This window comes from Camelus bactrianus, chromosome 15, assembly GCF_048773025.1.
Source record: "Camelus bactrianus isolate YW-2024 breed Bactrian camel chromosome 15, ASM4877302v1, whole genome shotgun sequence".
Classification (NCBI taxonomy): Eukaryota; Metazoa; Chordata; class Mammalia; order Artiodactyla; family Camelidae; genus Camelus; species Camelus bactrianus.
The window spans coordinates 46,887,798-46,907,064 of NC_133553.1; the positions used below are offsets into that span (position 1 = coordinate 46,887,798).

Consider the following 19,267-nt stretch of genomic DNA (forward strand, 5'->3'; position numbering starts at 1 on the left):
AGTGAGAGGGCGTTCATCCAGGGTATGTGGTGGGGTTGGGGCTGGGGGCCTTGGGGCCAAAGCCTGCTGATGTGGTCCTTGTCCTTTCAGCCGCAGTACATGTGTGAGGCCATGCTGATTCTGGGCAAGCTGCACTACGTGGAGGGCTCGTACCGAGATGCCATCAGCATGTACGCGCGGGCCGGGATTGATGACATGTCCATGGAGAACAAGCCTCTGTATCAGATGCGGCTGCTGGCGGAGGCCTTTGTCATCAAAGGTGGGTGTGGACGCCAACTGGGGCTCCCCACCACTGTGCCCAGCTCCTTACTCTCTGGCCGCCACGTGCCAGGAGTAGGTGGCAGCTAAAGGGCAGCAAAGTTGGGGTGAGGGGGGCCTGCAGGGCTAGTGTTTAATATACCTAAACTCTGGGAGTGCCCAAGCACTGACTAGCCAGGTGGACGCCAGGGTAACCAGCCATGCCAGTGTATGCTGGCTGACAGCAGATGCCAGGCTGGACGTCCGGTCAGAAGACTTGAGTTCTTGTTCTGGCTCTATCGACAGCTAGTTACCCAACTGTGCCCCTGGGCGTATACCTCTTCACCTTTTTCGGCCCTAGCTGACTTATCTATAAGACAAGGTTGTAATACAACCTTGCAGGGTGAACCTTGACCGAGAGGAATCAGTTGTACAACCAGGATGAGAAAGGCTTAAACAATATGCCACCAGTGGTCAGGCTGGCACTAGTGCCTGACATTGGCTACAGATTGAGTGTTTGGTGGTTCAGAGCAGCCTGCCACTCCTCACCGAATTGCTGGGCACCTGCTGTGAGCGGCCCAGGGAGGCGGTGCTGGGATCTAGTGATGGGCAAGTCACAGCCAGTTCCCAGGGCAAGGGATGCCCCAGGGGGAAGCCAGGCACACAGGGTCAGTGATGCAGGAGTTTCATGATGGGGGCTGTGGATGCCCACCTGGGGAAAGAGTGCCCTTGAACTGACCCTGAAGGTGATCCGTGGCGGTAAAAGCCTTACCCGAAACTTCAGGCTCCTCCTTCCCTGGATGCAGGAACCCTGGGATCACAGAGACTGAGGGGTGGCTCTTGGCGACAGTGGAGTCCCAGACTGTGGCCAGGAATCTTGGATGTGTGATCATCTCTTTATCCAGCACAAACCAACCCCCAGGGAAAAGTCTAGAAGTGCATGTGGCCCTGTGGGGATTTGGTATCTGGCATTGGTAGAGTATTCGTCACCTTTTTTTTTTTTTTTACTGTAGATAGGGACATTCTCCCATCTTGTATGTGGGGAAACTCAGGCCCACAAAGGGGATGAACCTGAAGTTACCCAGAGATTTGTGGTGGAGCCAGGATTGGAACCTCCACTCTTTGACATTCGCCTTGGAATAGGAGCCCCTCACTCCCACTTCCCTGTCTCCTTTGGGTCCCAGGGATTGACTGTGACATCTGGCAGGGCACAACCTCCTTTGACCATGGCTGGTGGGGCTTCTTGAGAGCTCTTTGTCCACCCCTGGGTCTCTGGGGTCCCTTTCCCCATTGAGAGACTGTTAAGTCCATCCTGGGAAATCTGAGATTTTCACCCTGGACAGACCCAGCGCCAGCCTGTGGGGGCAGGCGTCCCTCTGAGATGGTCCAGTGTGGGGGGTCTTCTCCTTTTGCTTCTCGTCCCCTTCTCTGGCACAGGCTAGACCTGGAGGTGATCTTCATTTGGCATTTGGGTCTTTCGGGCCTCTCGGAAACTACTTCTGCCACAGACTCCCCGAACCTAACACCCTTCCCTAGGGCTCCTTTGCAGCACTTTCTCCTGTAGACATGGCTCGGTACCTACTGCTCCCTGTCTCCTGCTCTCTACTCTTTCCAGCACGCCTCCAGCTTCTTGGGGGAACACAGGCCCGGTGGTCAGAGGTCCTGCAGGGGAGGTAAGGAGCCGGGTGTCCCCGGCATGGGCTGCTCGGTCATGGGCTGTGCTAGCTCCCTGCTTCCCTCTGACTGCACTCGGCCTCCCACTTGTCTGCCTCCTCTCTGCCTGTCCTCCCTGTCCTGTCACAGTGCCTGTGCCCTGCTACTCGGCATGCTGACCCTGCGTGTGCTTGAGACCGTGCCCGTGGCCTCCAGGGTGTGCATGGTGTTGATTTTCCTGGGTTTGGGGGGACCTGGCGGGGCTCCCCATGCAGAGAATAGGGGATGGGGATGGCGGGTCATTGGTCCTGACTCCATTTACAAGCATGGGGCTTGTCTTGGTCTGCTGGGCTGCCGTAACAAAATACCACAGACTGGGTGGCTTAAACAGTAGGAATTTATTTCTCATAGTTCTGGAGGCTGGGAAGTCCAAGATCAGTGTACCAGCAGGGTGGTGTCTAATGAGGGCTCTCCACTTAGGTTGCAGATGGCCGCTTTCTCGCTGTGTCCTCACATGGCCTTTCCCCCATATGTGGTCATGGAGACATCCCTCTCTCTCTCCTTTCTTGTGAAGCCACTAATCCCAGCATAAGGTCCCCACCCTCATGACCTTATCTAACCCTCATTACCTCCCAAAGGCACCACCTCCAAATACCATCACACTGGGGGCTAGAGCTACAACATGAATTTGAGGGGATACAAACCTTCAGTCCACAGAAGGAATGGTATCAGTGGGAGGCCGCAGAGTTCACAGAATGATGATATTATGCCCTCACTGCTTGCCAGGTATGCCCTCGTTCAGTCTGCACAGTGATGCCCCTGAGTAGGTGTCCTTTTCATTCCTCTAATACAGATGAGGTACAGATGAGAAAGCGAAGAGACTCGTGAGGATGTCACTGGGAGGGACAGAGCCAGGATTTGAACCCAGGTAGTCAGAGCTCGTCAACACCCCATGATGGTGCTGCTCAGAATTCTAGGCTGAAAGGAATTGTGGAAATGATCTGGGCCGAGTCTCATGTTACAGATGAGGAAACCACCGCTGGCCAAAGTGAAGTGACTTACTTGGCCATCAATTGGCTTGTGTTTAACCCCGAGTGCCCCACCCCGAGGCAGCCTCTCATGTTGGGCCCTCGGGAGCCTGCATGTCTGCTCCCCAGCGCCCTGCCTGGCCAGGCTGGTACACCTCAGCCTGTATATCATCTTGCATTGGATTCTGCTCCATGGTCCCACTCGGTACCTTCCAGTGGGACAGGGAGTTTGGTTCTTAGGCACACTTGGCTGGAGGCAGGAGGGCGGGGCTGTGTGTCCTGGGGAGGCCTGAGCGGCCAGGCCTGGAGTCTCAGGAGCAGGCTCTGGGGCTCTTCACCCCCAGCCGACATAAGAACACTCAGCTCACTGGCTTCCCCCTTCTGAGGAGAGGGACTTGGCAGTGTGTCCTCTGAGGGATCACTCACAAGGTCTTAGACTTCCTCTGAAGTTGGGGGGACGTGGATTAGACCAGAGGGTGCTTTTTGCTTCACAGGGGGAGCTTTAGACACCATCCCGGGAGCCTGAGAGGAGGCAGTTGAGGCAGTCTTGGGTTTCTCTTGCCTGAAATGCAGAAACATTACACGCACATATGTGTAAATTGGATGGTGGGTATGGACCCTCGAACTTCTCTAAGGGGAGAAAAGTTATTGTCCCTGTCAAGTTCAGAAATAATATGAAAATGGCATATTTTTCACTAAGATGGAAAAAGAAAACACTTCAGTTCCCTGTCTGAGCAAACTGCCCGCCAGCATCACACCTGGGCTCACGGACCTGGTCCTGCTGGGAGTAGAAGGACTGGACTTTAGGGCCTGGTGGGGGCACCACCACTGCTGGGAGGTGGGCTGGGTCTCTGGCTTTGGAGGAAGAACTTTCCTTCCCTAGGGCCTGCCGCCAGCTCCTCCTGGCAGCAGCTTGATGGGTCTGCCACTCAGAAATAGGCCTGTCCTGTGGCCAGCTGCTCCCAAGTGACCTGCTAACCCTGGGCAGAGTGAAGGGCTCTTCTTCTGCCTATCATAATCCCTTGTTCAGGCCTTTCTTCCCCATTTTTTCAAGCTCCTGTGGTGTACTTTACTTTGATGGTGTCCTCAGAAATGTGAGGCATGGACCCTTACCCTCTGGAACCTGAGCATATGATGGCGGGTGAGGAGATAGGGGTACAGGATTATCACATGTGCACCACCCAGGAGCTTGTTAGTAATTAGACTCTCAGGCCCCTTACCAGACATACTGAGTCAGAGGCTTCGTTTTAACAGCATTCCCAGGTGATGTGTATGCACCTTAACGGTTTGAGAAACACTGCCCTGGAATTCTTGTTGAATAAATATTTGTTGGCTGATGCCTTAACCTCCAGTTAATCTCTGTAAAATGGGAGGGAGTAGTTATGCCTATTCTATGGATGAAGAAACTGAGGCTTGCCCATGATGGTGCAGCCTGTGAATAGCAGAGCTTGGATGGGTGGCCAGTGACTGTCTCCCAGGTTTGTGTCCTGTCTGTGACAGAGGAGCCCTCCAGAGGATGTTGGGGAGCAGATTACAGTTAGCTCTGAGATGCAATCGCACAGACGGGGAGGAGCAGGAGCCCTGAGAAAGGAGAGGTTTTTGGTACTTATTGCAGGGCATAAGGGTGGGCCAGGAGGGAAGGTGCCTTCAGGCACTGTCATTCTGCCCCCTGAGGGTATCTCAGAGAGGGCCCTAACTGGGCCTTGGGGAGATGGGGGTCTTTGGCCTTTCCTGGCCCTCTGCAGCCCCACGTCTAGTGGGAGCTGCTGTCCCTGGTGAAGCCCTGCATCTGTCCCTAGGGTCTGCTTAGTGAGGAAGCAGCCCAGGGGCGGTGGTGTCAGTGGCCGAGTTGTGCAGAAAGTTTGCTTTTCTACATCAATATCAGTCACCTTGGTTTAGAATGGGAAGTCTGTCCCTCTCCTATCCAGTGCCCAGGCCCTGCAATGGCCCCCCTGTGACTTCTGCCAGCCTACTGCCCCCTGACCAAGCATGTCAGTCCAGGGGCAGCCACCATGCTGGTTGCTTTTTTTGGGGGTGGGGGTGGGGAGGTAATTAGGTTTATTTTATTTATAGAGGTACTGGGGATTGAACCTGGGACCTTGTACATGCTAAGCACACAGTCTACAGCTGAGCTATACCCTCCCTCCATTTACTTTTTTTTAACATTTTTTTTTATTGAGTTATAGTCAGTTTACAATGTTGTGTCAATTTCCAGTGTAGAGCACAATTTTTCAGTTATACTCCTTCCATTTACTTTTAAAACAATCTAGGATAATGTGGTGTCGAGGCCCTTCTCAGAAGGCCTGACTCTGGCAAAGCCCTGGGCAGAGCCCTGCTCCTTTGATTCCGTGTGCTTGCGGGTGTCAGACCTGGCTCCCCATGGAACTCGAAGCCCCTCGAGGACAGGGGGTCATTTCTTCCACACCTCTAATCTTCTCTCCCTCTTCTCCCTTCCCAGAGCCCATGTTCCAGATAAATGAGGTCACTCCTGGTGCCCAACCTGATCTAAAAAGTTCTGTCCCTTTGCCTTTACTTGGGTCACTGTCCTCACCGACCATCCCCTTTTTGTTCCTCTGTGTGTAGAGAGCACTAACACTCCCTTCAGACACAGTTCATGTGCCTTCTCTGCCAGGAGACGTCCCTTGGTTGCAGCCACAGCTTACAGCATTCTCTCCCTCCATCACGCTCATTTGGACCTTGGCTCAGTCTCCCCAGTTAGAGGTCAGTATGCCTCTCCTGCCAGGGGTCTGGCGTCTTGTAGTTGTACCCCTCACAGTCCCTGGTCCAGCTCCCACAGGAGAAAGTAAAATTTGCCAGCAGTTGATACAGCAAGCCTGCTGGGGGTGCCAAGATAGACAACTAGGGTCCCTTCTCTTGTGAGAGTGGTGGGCAGGTGAGCAAAGCCTGCTGCTGGTTGATGTGGCTCTGGGGGAGGCAGCCACTCTGGAGAAGGCCCTTAGCCTGCAGTGGCTGTCACAGAACGGATGAGCCATAAGCCAGGTGGCCAGTCCCTGCCCAGTCCCTGTATTCATAGTGTCAGTGAAGCCTGCTGTTTGGACACTGCAGGAAATGGAAACACACAGAGGTGCTGGTCTGTAGTTTAATACCACGGCCTCCCAGGGCAGGACAGCAGACTTGCTGCCCAGCCAAGGTGTCCTGGCCACGCAGCTGCTCAGTTCTGTTCTGTGGGCAGCTCTGTCTCGACCCCTGAGGGGGCCGTTTGTGAATCCCCTCTGGGGCTGCAGCTCCTCAGCTGCCCACTTCCAAGTAGGAGTGCCAGCCTGGGATGACCTTGTGAGCTGAGCCGTCCAAGGCCTTGTCTGCCAGATTTGGGGTCTGTCTGGCTCTGGAGCTCCCAAGTAATAAGCCTTTGGGCGTTGGCATCAGATCATCTCCAGGGGCGAGAAGCTAGAGCCAAAGACTATGTTCACAAAGTCCTTGGATCTAGATCCAGGCCTAGAAGTTTCTGTCCCTCAGCACCAGCCCTGGGGCCCCTCTCAGCACCCCAGCCCTCAGTTTAATGGGTAAACCAAGGCTGGGCCAGGGGTGCACATGCTCTTTGCCCCCAAGCTGCATCTGGTCCTTCAGCAGCACATGAGAGCCACAGTGTGCTTCTCTGTGGGTTCCTGGGGAGATCAGGCCTGATGGGGTCCCATCTTCTTACCTCCTCCAGCACCGCCTTCAGCAGGAGCAGAGAATTTTCAGCTCTAATTGTCTGGCTTGATTCTCAGCTGTCTTTGTTGTCCACAGACGGAAAGGGCCCCTTAGCCAAGCTGCGTCTTTCATAGGGGCTGCGGGAAGTGCAGCTTGCCCCTTTTCGTGGCCCTTACTCTGAGCCCCAATGTAGGCTAATACCCTGAAATGTTCTACCAGGTACCCTAAAACTCCAGCCTCTGTGGCCCAAGGTCTCTCCTCAGGACAAAACAGGCTGCATTTCAACTGGCACTGCTGCTGCTGTGGGTCTGGAATTCCAGGTTCTTACTGAGAAATGGCAAAATTGTCACTCCCATGCCTGGCCTCAGCTCACCCGGTCCTGCACGTCAGGAATATTCCCTCTGACAGCATGCATCTGGGGATCAGTTTCTGTGTAACCAGACTTAGGGTTGTAATGACAAAAATGCAACTGCAACTAGTTGGAAAAGCAACAACCAAAACGGGGAGGGACTAGAAATGTTTGGGCCTGTGTAGCTAGAAAATCATTGGTGTAGGTGGCATCAGGCATAGCTGGATCTAGGGGTTCCATGTGTTGAGCTTTACAGGGTCCTGCAGCCTAGACTCACAACCTCGGAAGGAGAGAGTGCCTCAGGGAAGGTTCTCATTGACCTGGTTGGGTCCCATGCCCACTCTGGGACCAGTTTCAGTGACCAGCATCCAGCTCGCTGGGTTGGTGCCTGGGGTGGGATTTCCACACTTGAATCTTGTGGACTGAGTTGGAGGAATGGTCCCTCAGAAGACAATCAGGGTGCTGTTACCAAAGTAGGTGAAAAGTATGGGGAGCAGAACCCCAGAGCTCAGACTGACTCACCTGAGGTTACATGAGGAGTCACTGGGTCAGGATTTGAACTTGGCTTTCTCTGATTCTGGTTTGGGGCTTGTCCATGATGCCCAAGGAGTATGTGTTTGACCTGGTGTTTTCCAGAGAGGGAAGTGAGTGAGACCCAACTAGTTGTGGGGCCTTCTCAGGTGAGTTGGGAGGCTGCAGATGAGGGGAAGAGGTGCCTTCCAGGTAAAGGAAAAACCCAAACGGAGGCCCCAGGGAAATGGAGGTGGCTTGTTTGGAGTGCAGTGTAGTCACAGCTTTTTGGAACTGAGAGGGGGTGTGCGTGGGAAGGACTGGGAAATTAGGGGGTATTGAGAACCCAGCAGTAAGGCTCAGGGTGTCCCTTTGACTGGAGTTCCAGAACTTTGGTCCTAGATAGCCACACCATGAGGTGTGGCACAGACTGTTCCTCTAAAATTGGGCTCACCTGTTGGTCAGCATGCTGTCTGGGTCCATCTGGAGCAGAGGGGTCTGGGCCCTAGCCTAGGCTAGGCTGTTGTGGATCTAGGTGACAAACTGTCCTCTTTCCTGTTGGTCTGAGTCCTAAGGGGTATCCCCTGCTTTGACGGACATGCAGGATACTTCAGGGCCTGTTCTTTTGACATCTCAAGCCTGACCCACTTGAGCCCCCAAAAGCCCCAGTGTCATTGACCACCTCTCAGAGGGCCATTCTATGGCAAATGACTTCCTTCTCTCCTCCGGACTGTGTTGCTTCTGTTTCTCTGGCACTAGGTCAGCGTGGTAACAGTGTGGGGAGTGACCCCTGTTTCTCCAGCCACGAGCCCTGCCCTGAGCCATTCAGACCTCATTATTGCGACCTAATCTAGGGCTGCTTGTGGCTCTGGACCCCTTGAAAACCAGTGCTGGCCTGGGTTTCAGCCTAGCCAACCCCTTTTCCTTTCACATAGCCTGGTACCAGGGGGGCCACTCTGGGCACACTTGCCTGCTGGCTGACCGATAGAAGATTGGAGAAAAATGGCCCCAGGTCATCCAAAATACTGCAGTGAAATGCTGAGTTGTGAAGGTGCTGTGAAAAGTAAAAATGTAAGAAACATTAAGCAACTATGAGAATTACAATCTGCAAATTCTCTTCCACTCACCCCTCAAGATTTTTCTTTCCTTTTTTTTTTTTTCTCTTTTCTGTTGTCTCTCAGTCTGTGCACCCCCAGGTCTTCTGCTCTCACCCGGGATTTTATGGCTTTATTAAAACTTTCAAAAATAAAAGGAAGAACACCAGGCTGCTGCTGGGGCAGGATATGGTGGGATATTTGGTTTTGGGGTTTTATTAGTTGTGGTATGGTAGGAATTAACTGTTTATTTTGGCTTCCTTCTCAAAGGGGCGTAGGCTGTCTGCCTTGTGTGGAAGCGGGTCAGCACTTTTGGTGCTGCTGCTCTGACCCTGGACTGTGGTCCACAGAGTGAGAGGCTGGCCTCCAGATGGAGAGGAGTGAGCATGCTAGGGTGTCTCGGAAGGAGGCCGGGCGTGTTGTGTGCTCACCAAGCCCTCATCGAGGGCCTGCCTGGGCTGCGAGGTACCAAACAGGACTGGATGATAAGTGGACTCATAGGAGGAAGACCATGGGGCTGGAGGGGAAGAGGTTGGTGTGGTTTCTTGCATCTTCTGCTGGCCACCCTTTCCTCCATCGTTGGAGGCCACCCCAGAGAGCAGTCGGTGTAGTGGGGTGTGGACTATGGACAGGGCTTTGAGGGGTGCATCTGAGAAACGAGCACCAGCACTAGGGCCCATCCCCTGCCTGGGCAGACGGCTATAATTCAGCCGTCGTGAAAGGTGGGTCACCATGGGCTGGCCAGAGATTTGGGAACCCTTGGTGGGTCACTGCGGGTAAGGAAAGACACACGGGGTTGGGGCCGAGAGGACAGATGGTGTTGAAGATGGAAGCTCTGGATCTCGTTGGCAGTTTTAGTGGCAGGTTGTTGGAAGGACTCTCTTCTCCCTGGATGGATTCCCCATTTGTCGTTCTAGGGAAGGGCCAGATTCCTACCTGAGAGGTCACTGTGAACGTAACGTGAAAATGTTTTCTGAGAGTATACGTTCTGCTCTTTATAGTACCATCTAATTTAATTTTCACAGCCATCCTATGCATTGATAGTGATCCCATTTTGTGTTTGGGGAAACTGAGACTCAGATCTCTGTAAACACTTTGAGGTATATCCTTCCAGTCTTTTTCCCTGTAGGTTTATATGTGTTTTTTTTTTAACAAAAATAATTTCATACAGTCATATATCTTATAACTTGTTCTTTAAAGTTAATATTTTATAAACTAGTTTCCAGTATACATCTACATTAGCTTGGTAGCATTTCATGGTAAGAATCCATTGTGGTTTAGCAAACTTGTCTCCTATTATTGAACTTGTAGGTTAAATCTCTCTCTTTCTTAGGAAAAATTCCTAGAAGTAGAGTTTCTGAATCACAGTTTACACACTTTTTGGAGAGTAATACAAGGAGTGCTTTTTTTTCCTTTGGTTTTTTTCAATTGGTAAAATATGACATAAAATTCAGCATCTTAACCATTAAGATTTTTTTTTAAACTGTGGTAAAATAGACATAACAAAATTTATTATCTTAACCATTTTTAAGTGTACAGTTCAGTAGTGTTAAGTACATTCACATTGTTGTGCAACCAATCTCCAGAACATTTCGTCTTACAAAACTGAAACTCCATATCTACTAAACAGCGCCCCATTCCCCTCCCACTAGCCCTGGCAGTCACTGTTCTGCTTTCTGTCTTTATGAGTTTGACTACTCTAGAAACCTCATAGAAGTGGAATCATAACAGTCTTTGTCTTTTTGTGACTGGCTTATTTCACTTAGCATACTGTCCTTAAGGTTCATCCACGCTGTTGCATTTGGCAGGATTTCCTTCTTTTTTAAGGCTGAATAATATTCCATGGTATGTGTAGACTACATTTTCTTTATTCATCCATCAGTGGACACATGGATTGCTTCTACCTCTTTGCTATTGTGAATGATGCTGCTGTGAACACGGGTGTACACATACCTCTTCTAGACCCTCTTTTTGGTTCCTTTGAGGATGGAGTTCCAGCGGAGTTGCTGGATCATATGGTAATTCTGTTTTTAATCTTTTGAGGAACGGCCAGACTGTTTTCCACAGCAGCTGTACCATTTTACATTCTCACAGTTGCCCACTTTTGAGTGTGATTTATGAGGAGGGTTTCTCCCAACCTGGCCTTCAGGCTTCCTCCTTGAGGGCTGAAGCAATGACTTGCATTTCTTCCTCCTCCGCCCCACACCCCAGGGTACCCAGCTCAGGGCATGGTCCTCTCGGGTACCCTGTGCTCTTGGACCAGCTAGGTAGGCAAGAGGTAAGGGGTCCTCCCATCTGGAAAGTTCCATTGCAGAGGAAGCATCATGCTCTCCATCTCTGCATCCAGGGCCCAGGGCTCCACAGGCAGGGCTTCTTGGAAGGGCTGCTGTCTGGGATGTGATGAGTCACTCAGACTGATGAGGCTGGGACCAGCCTGGGTGTTGAGCTCGGGGCTGTGCCAGGATCAGCTTGCCTCCAGACCGGAAGTTCGGAGTTAATGAAAAAGCAAGTGCTCCTCTTGGAGGGGGACCTTCCTTGGCTCGTAGAGCTGGGTGTTTTCACAGAGAGGCCCCTCTGCCAGTGGGAATCGTGAGGCAGTGCCTGGTGCTTCCTGGCAGCCCCTGGCTTCCCACCCTTGTGACAGGGCTGGGTTACAACCACTGGGATCCTTTGGGGGCCCGGCTCAGGAGGAGCCCGTCTCCACCTTGGATGTCGTGTTGTGGTCTGACCACTTGTGCTCAAACACACGGGGCAGAGGGGGAAGGAACCCGAGGGTTGGAGTTCCCAGTAGATTTCCAATCAGATGTTTGTGGACAGGAAAATGGACCTTGGTTTGAATCAAAGTGCAAATATAAGGCAAGGAAGCCCCTTTTTATGGGCAGACTTGGGCAGCTGGAATGTGACCCTCATTAGGAAAAGCCATTGCCCATTGCCAGCTCCAGGAAACTTTTTGGTCTTATGTATGTTGGAGATTATTTCACAGACCAGCACCTCAGTAACTGTAGCCCCTCTACTTTGACCTTCATTAGTTCTTGGAAATCATATTGCTTTTTTTTTTTTATTAAACAAAAGACATTATATTCATTATTTTTAGATAAATTTTCATACAGTGAACAGATCTTAAGTGTATAATTGATCAGTTAGGCAAGTATAAATACACATGTAACCAACACGCCAAATAAAGACAAAGAACGTTTCCATCACCCCAGAAAATTCCCTCAGGTCCTTTGCCAATTGATTCCCTCCCCACCCCCACCCCAGACAGTGATTGGTTGGTTTCTGTTAATACAGATTCTATTTTTTTTTTAACGTCGTATAACTGAAATTATACAGCACATACGTTTTGATATCTGGCTTCTTTTGTGCCATGTAAGTTCTGAGAGATCCATCCATGTTGTATGTATCCAGAGTGTGTCCTTTTGCTTCTTTCTGAGTAGTAGTCCATTGTACAGATATGCCACAGTTTATGAATTCTGCAAGAACCATTTTTTAAATGGAGAGGGAGAAACCCTGCCGGGCTCCACCCTTGGCATGAGTGAATGTATGTGTTCATCTGTATGTCCATCTACCAGGCCTTGCTCAGGCTGGGTGCAAAGATCAACCAGAAATGAGCAGAGAGGATGGCTGCAACATAGGGGAAAGACATACACAAAGGAGACGCAGTTAAAACTTTCTGTTGGTTTTGAAGTCTGGAGACTTAAGAAGCCTTCAGATAAGAGGTGGTTTTGCTGTGAGCTTCCAAGGAGGATGGGATATAGAATTCTCAGAGAAGCATGGTGGAGAGGCCTCTGCTAGGAGGGGAAGGAACCAATGAAGCATGGGGAAGGTGGCGGCCCCGCAGACAGATGATACTGGATTCACCGTTTTGCTGTGGCGAGCCCACCGGAGGCTTGGCACTGGCAGCCTGAACCTGCCAGGCATCTGGCATCGTCCTTCCCAGTTCAGGGCCCAGAGGTGGGGCAGGAGGGGAACCCAGCCAGCAGGAAATCTCTCGGGGTGGGGTGGGGGGCACAGAGCAGATGTGTTTAAACAGTCCTCTCTTTGTCTTCTGGAGTTGGCTGTGCCCTCCTGCCATCTGCACTTGGCTCCCAGGCCAGGTCCCTGAACAGTGTCTCTGTCCCCACCTTCCTGCAGGGTGCACGGGCCATGGTCTGGAGAGGAGGGGCTGGGCCAGCGCCAGTGGTGAGCACTGGGGCCTGCCTTCTCCTGCCTTTTGCTGTGCCTCCTCCTGCTTCAGGCCTCCCCCAGTCATGAATCATTTGGCAGGAGGCACGTTGACAGTTGGTGACCCGGGTAGCGATCCTTGTGTTGAGCAAGGGCCTTCACAGTCTGTGCCTGCCTTTCCCCAGGCTGAGACATCCCGACCTTTGGACCTGTTCACATCTCACCCTGGCAGAGGGCAAGGTCACTGAATCCATATGAGTTGGGATCTAGCCAAGAAAAGCAATAATTCCTTACCTTGTGTTTGTAGAGCACCTTGTGCTGTGTAAGGCATGATCAGGCTTCTCATTTCTTCAGCCAGCCAGTGCTTGCTGAGTGCCTACTGTGTGCAGGTTGTAGGAAGGGAAAGTTGGTAAGGTCAGTGTCTTTAAGGAGCCTACAGTCTGGCTGGGCAAACACATGAACAAATAAGTACAAGAAATGGTGGGGCCGGAATATGTCAAGTGTAGACTAGGGCCCAAGGAGAGAGTGGTTGGTTACATCAGGGTGTATTAGGCAGGGCTCTGTAGAGGAGGTGGCACTCAGTGGGGTACAAGGTGGCTACAAGGTGGACTTTGGGTCGGGGAGGTGCATTCCAGGCAAGAGGAGCGGGAGGTTGGGTGTTGATGCAGCAGGTATGGTGTCATACCGTCAGCTCCGGCTGCTATAACAAAGCATCCCAGATTTGGTGGCTTACACCCAGTAGATCCCTATTCCTCACAGTCCTGGAGGCTGGAAGTCTGATCAAGGCACCAGCATTGTCAGGCTCTGGTGAGAGCCCCCTTCTAGCTTGTAGGCTGCTAACTTCTTCACTTTAAAAAAAAAATTGTTTTTGTTTGTTTTTAGGAGGGGGAAGTAATTAGGTCTATTTATTTTTTAAGTGAAGGTACTGGGGATTGAACCCAGGAGCTTGTGCACATGCACTCTGGCACTGAGCTGTACCCTCCGCCCCAGGCTGTCAACTTCCTGCTGTGTGCTCCCATGACAGAAGGGGTGAGGGAGCTCTCTGGGGTCTCTTTTATAAGCACATTGATCCCTATCATAAGGGCTCCACCCTCGTGACCTAATCACCTCCCCAAGGCCCCACCCCCTAATACCACCAGCTTGAGCATTAGGTTTTCAACATGTGACTCTCACAGGAACACAAACATTCTATCTCTAACGTATGGTGAGAGACAAGGCTGGGGAGGTAACGGGGATGGATCTTGGAGGGCCTGGTATGGAGTGTCAGGAGTTTGGACTTTACCCAGGGGACTCTTGGAAGGTTTTAAGCAGTGGAGTTTTAGAAAGATCAGCCTGGGAGCCATGAGCAGGATAGATTAGAGTGAGACTGGAGGCAAGGAGGCCAGCCAGGAGGCTGAAGTGGTCATCCACTCAAGAGATAAAGCCTAAAATAAGGAGATAAGAGAAAGGAGGGGTAGGGAAGGTTTGAAGGCTTGGTCATCAGTTGGGTGTTAGGGCAAAGGGCAGGAGAGAGTTGAGGATTCTCTTCTTTATTTTTTATGTTCTCATTAATTGATTAATTAATCCATCAATTAATTAATGGAGGTGCTGGGAATTGAACTAAGACCTTGGGCACGCTAAGCATGCCTTCTACCACTGAGCTGTACCCTCTCCCCAAGGATTCTCCTCTTACCCCTTCCTTCTGTCAGTTCATCTGGAGCACCTGCTACATGTAAAGTACTGTTTGGGCACAAAGAGGAGAAAGATCTGGATTCCGCCCACAGAGAACTGCAGGCTAGGACAGCACTCTTCTAGTCAGGACTGTGAGTTGCACATAACAGGACCACAATTTAAGTGGATTTTGACCCCTCCCCCCCCCCGAAAAAAGTAGGAGGGAGGGTTTACTGGTGCAGATACTGGCAAGTTTCAGGGTGTGAAGCTTCAGGCAAGGTCCTCAATGTCTTAGGAATCTGCCCTTTTCCATCATGTCTCATCTCCGCTCTGTGTAGACTTCTTTTTTTGTTTTCATGATTAAGAGTTTAGTCAATCTTTTCCCTGTCTCAAAAAAAAAAAAATCACATAGTTGTTTCATTTACAGCTTTCCTTTCTTAGTATCTTACAGGTTTTTTTTTTTTTTTTTTTGTCTTTTTTTTTGGCTTTAGAGCTATGCTTTAATGGTAATTTAAAAAAAAAATTTAGGGTAGAGCGCATGCTTAGCATGCACAAGGTCCTGGGTTCAATCCCCAGCAGCTCCATCAAAAAAAAAAGTATTAAAAATTTAATTTTGGTAAAAAGCACATAAAATTTACCATCTTAACCATTTCCAAGTGTACAGTCATATTAACATTCACATCGTGTAGTTTCATTTTAAGGAGGGCTTTGGCTAACATTTCCAGGCTGGCCTCTTAGCAGCTTAACAAGCCCAGTGGAAAGGGTGAGAATCCTGGGATTGGGTCTTTTTGGCCCATATTGGGCCAGGTGTGCATGCTGAGCCCATCACTGTGGCTCTGTTGAGGGATCAGGCTCACGTGCCTGCCCTGGGGGTGGGCGGGGTCTCCACCCTGTGAACCACGGGGACTGAGGCTGTGGGATGAGTGCTTAAAGGTAAATGAGGTGCTGTTCCTGAAGGAATGGGAGGTGGATGCCAGGGAGCCAAAACCAGCAGATTTCACTTCAGGCACAGAGAAGCTGAGTGCCCGTAACAGTAGAAACTCTGGTTCCACGGGAGGGGAGCATGTAAATGCGGTGTAATTCCACTGGCTACCGCATGCTAGGGACTGGCAGTCCACAAAGACTCGTATTTTGCTCACGTGGAGCTTTGAGCTACTGGGGGAGAGAAGAACTGAATGTAAATAACTACTCCAGGATGCAGACACGGTGAGTGCCTGGCGAGTGGATGTTTTCTAGCAACTGGGAGGAGGGGTTAGGAATGGTTCTGGGAGGTGCTGCCTGGACCGAGAGGCAGGAGTTGGGCATGGGGTTGCCACAGCGTGGTTCCCCACTGGGGGAATGGGTGCCTGCTCTCGGCCCACTGCTTAACCCCAGCCGCCGCTAATACCATCCTTGCTTTAGCCCCTTCTTCCCCTCCGAGGATCTCCCACCTACCGCTGGCTGCTCCAGAGTCTCCTCAGAGGAGCCCACCCTGGGCCCATGGGAAGGGGTGGGAGTCACAGGGGGCGCCCTGAGCAGGGCAGGTCCAAGGTATTCTCCTCCTGCAGGCCTCTCCCTGGAACACCTACCCAACTCCATTGCGTCCCGCCACCGCGTGACTGAGAGGGAGGAGGAGGTGATCACCTGTTTCGAGAGGGCCTCCTGGATCGCTCAGGTGTTCCTGCAGGAATTGGAGAAGGTGAGCTGGGAATAACAGCCCCGTGGTCATCACTGCCCTTTTTTGAGCACCTGTATCTACTCACACCCCGCCCCCCAAGCCTGTGGGTCATGCCTGTATGAACTGTCTACAGGAGGGCAGTTCCAGGTGTGAGCAGCATACTGTGACGTTACCCTTGTCCCCTTTCTGGGGTTAATAGAGGGACAACAGCAGCTGTGTTCAGCAGAGATACTGCTAACGGTTACTGCGTCCCTGCTTTTGTGTCAGGCACTACTGAGTACTTTATAGTTCTTTACAGTTTAATTTAACCCTCAGACAACCAGCTGGAACAGGTTACTGTTTTATTCCCATTTTATAAGTGAGGAACTCGGGTTTAGGAAGGAGTTAAATAGCTTTCCAGAGCTCAGATAGTTCCTAAGTGATATTGGCAGGATTTGAACCCTGCATTACTTGTGGGGGAGGCTTTGGGGTGGTGCTTAGGCATTCTTTTAGTAGATGTTTAGTAGGTGCTAGATGGTAGAGTAGATGAGGATTGGGTCCAGATGGAGGTGGTCACGAGCTGAGAGACTCAGAGCTCAGGAGCTGTTTGAACCTCACTTACTTTGGCAAATACCAAAACGTCAACCCAGCACCTGTTTTTGTGACGGGCCTTTTTGGAGGAGTCTTCCTCAGGCCAGATCAGTTCCCCTAGAGCAGGGCTTCTCAGCCTCAGCACTACTGATGTTTGGGGCCGGATAACACTTGCGGTGCCACCCTGTGTACTGTAGGATGTCTAGCAGCACCCCTGGCCTCTACCCACTGGATACCAGCAGCCAATCCATGCCCACCCCCTACATTGTGACAACCAAAAATGTCTCCAGATATTGCCACATGTCCGGGGTGGGGGGCAGAGTTGTACCCCTGTTGCGAGTCACTGCCCCAACAGCACTACAAGGCTGGTTTTGATTAAATGATTTTGCCTGGACTTCAGGGGTAAGGAGACGTGATTGGGCGGCTCAGCAGAAACAGGTTTCAAGTGTATTCCCTGGCGAACGTCCACGTGGAGACTTGAGCTGACCTCTGCCAAGGTCACGTGCAGTGTTTCAGGAGCTCTTCACATTTGAATTGCATGTGCTTTGGAGGAAACTGCCCTGAAAAAGAAAGTCTCCCATTCAGCCAGAAGGCCAGGCTTTGGACTCTTAAAAGGAGATTACGGGAGATGAGCTGTAATGGAGTCCAGGCCTGGAAGCAGTGCCTGGGGTCTGAGGGTAGACAAATGGGCCTGATAGCTAGTTATCTTGGGTGGAGGGAGGACAGGCCAGGGAAGCCTGTGTGTTCAGCAGTGCTGGGTGTCCCTCCCAAGACCCAGCCCAACCTCTGAGGATCTAAGAATGTCTCTTATGCATCCTTCAGTTTCTGTAAGATAAGGTGGGTGGCTCCTTGACTTTTTTCCCCTCGAATCAGAGAGGGAGGTGAGGGAGGTGGCATAGTACAGCCAGGCCCATCTTGGTGGGGCTGGGTGACCCTCTTAGGGCTGAAGCTTAAGCAGCAGCTCAGTTAATATAATTGTTCCTCAGCTTTTCCTGGAACCAGGGGTCGCCCAGCCGTTGGGCTGTTCTTAGGGTCCATGGTTATGTGACAGGAATAGTGCAGTGCCTGGCGTCGGGTAGGTTCTCAAGTGTTTGTTAAATAAATGCACCGGTAAGTAGTAGAGCCTGGAATGTGTAGCTGGCCAGACTTGACTTTGAGGTCCAGGCCCAAGCCAGCCTTGTGACCTCCAGCACTTTCTGGGCCTCAATTTCCTCATCTATAAAATGCAAATCAAATCATTTAATCAAAACCAGCCTTATAGTGCTGCTGTGGGCATTTGCACAGGGAAAGTGCTTCAGACATATTTTAAATTAAAGCAAATTAGGTTTAGTTTGGTCTGAGGATTGCACTGCATGCTCCTGAGGTGTCTGAGGACTTGGGTGATGATGGGGCCACTGTCCCTGCCTGGGCTGACCCCGGCCCCTCGGCCTCAGAACTTCTAGACAGTGGCTCTCTCTGTTCCGCTTCCCAGATCACAAGTAACATCACATCCCGGCACCTGAAAGGCTCCCACCCAGTGGACTACGAGCTCACCTACTTCCTGGAAGCCGCCCTCCAGAGCGCTTACGTGACAAACCTGAAGAAGGGGTAGGTGGCTGGCAGCCGGGCGGGACCTGGATGTTTATCTGGGGCTCCGGTGCTGCTGACGTTGGTGGCGCTAAGTCTGGCCTCCCTCTCCTTCGGCCCACATGGGTGCGGGCGCTCTCGGGAGGACCGAGGGGACTGGCCTGTCACACTGAGCTCGTGGGAAGGGCCCCGTTTCAGGAAGCTGCTGAAGCAATAAATCCTGCACGTATTGGGGTGGTTGTCTTCAGAAGACAGAGTTCTGGGAGCCCGACGACAGTGTGGGAAGAGTGAGGGACAGAGAGCTGGACGATCTGGTAGTGGCCACTGTCGCCTGAGGTGTCGGCTAAAGTCATTTCACTTCTCTGGGCCTCGTTCTCTTTAAAATGTAATGGGAAAGGTGATTCCTGCTTATGCCAGCTTTCAAGGGGCTGTGAGATGTGAGTGGAAGTAAGTGTGAAAATAAAAAGGCCTGGAATCATTTTAGGGGTGCAACTGCCCTGCTGGTGAGGTGGAGGAAGCTCATTCTCCTGTGTGTTGGCCGGGGGGCCCTGGGCCCATGAACCATGGTGCCCAGGACTCTTTTCTTAGTCTTTTGCTCCTTGGGGTTACGTAGGGTGCCCTCCCTCCATGAAAAGGGCAGTAGATGCTTCCACCTGGTGTGGGTGCCAGGCTTAGTGTCGTGTTTCATGGGGTGCATTGCCTGGTGGTGGAGGAGAGGAAGGGAGAGTGGCCAAGAGAGCGTGTTGCTGACAGCTGTGGCTCGTCTGCGGTTCTGCAGAGCTCAGTGCCTCCACCGGTCCAGAGACTAGCAACTAGGGCTGCCCCTTCCCCATTGCCCCCTCCTCAGCATCGTTAGCACCTTCTGCAGTCACCGTGGGCTGGGGCCTTGAGGCCATCCGGGCAAGTGGAGGGACTCACCTGTGCCGAGTGCAGCCAGTCACCATGGAGGCTCGGCATACACCCCACCTCCCTCCCAGGTGGAGGTGGGTCAGCCACACAGGTGTTACCTCCTCCTCGCAGGTGAGGAAACTGAGGGTCAGGATCACAGAGCTTTCTTTGCTCTGATTGGCTAGCATCCCTTGAAGGGATTTTTGGTGTGATTTATTTTGTTAAATTTCACTTTATTCTTTTAATT

The 19,267-nt window shown here is 51.6% G+C and overlaps 1 protein-coding gene across 2 annotated transcripts in view; it reads left to right on the forward strand.

The window, feature by feature from the left end:
• Positions 1–19,267, forward strand: part of TTC7A (tetratricopeptide repeat domain 7A) — a 117,024-nt gene that overhangs the window by 15,548 nt on the left and 82,209 nt on the right. For both annotated transcript variants that reach the window (XM_010967740.3, XM_045504873.2), the window contains exons 3-5: positions 91–259; positions 15,887–16,017; positions 18,038–18,153. In XM_010967740.3, the coding sequence (XP_010966042.1) occupies positions 91–259; positions 15,887–16,017; positions 18,038–18,153 (416 nt within the window). The remainder of the gene's footprint in view (positions 1–90; positions 260–15,886; positions 16,018–18,037; positions 18,154–19,267) is intronic.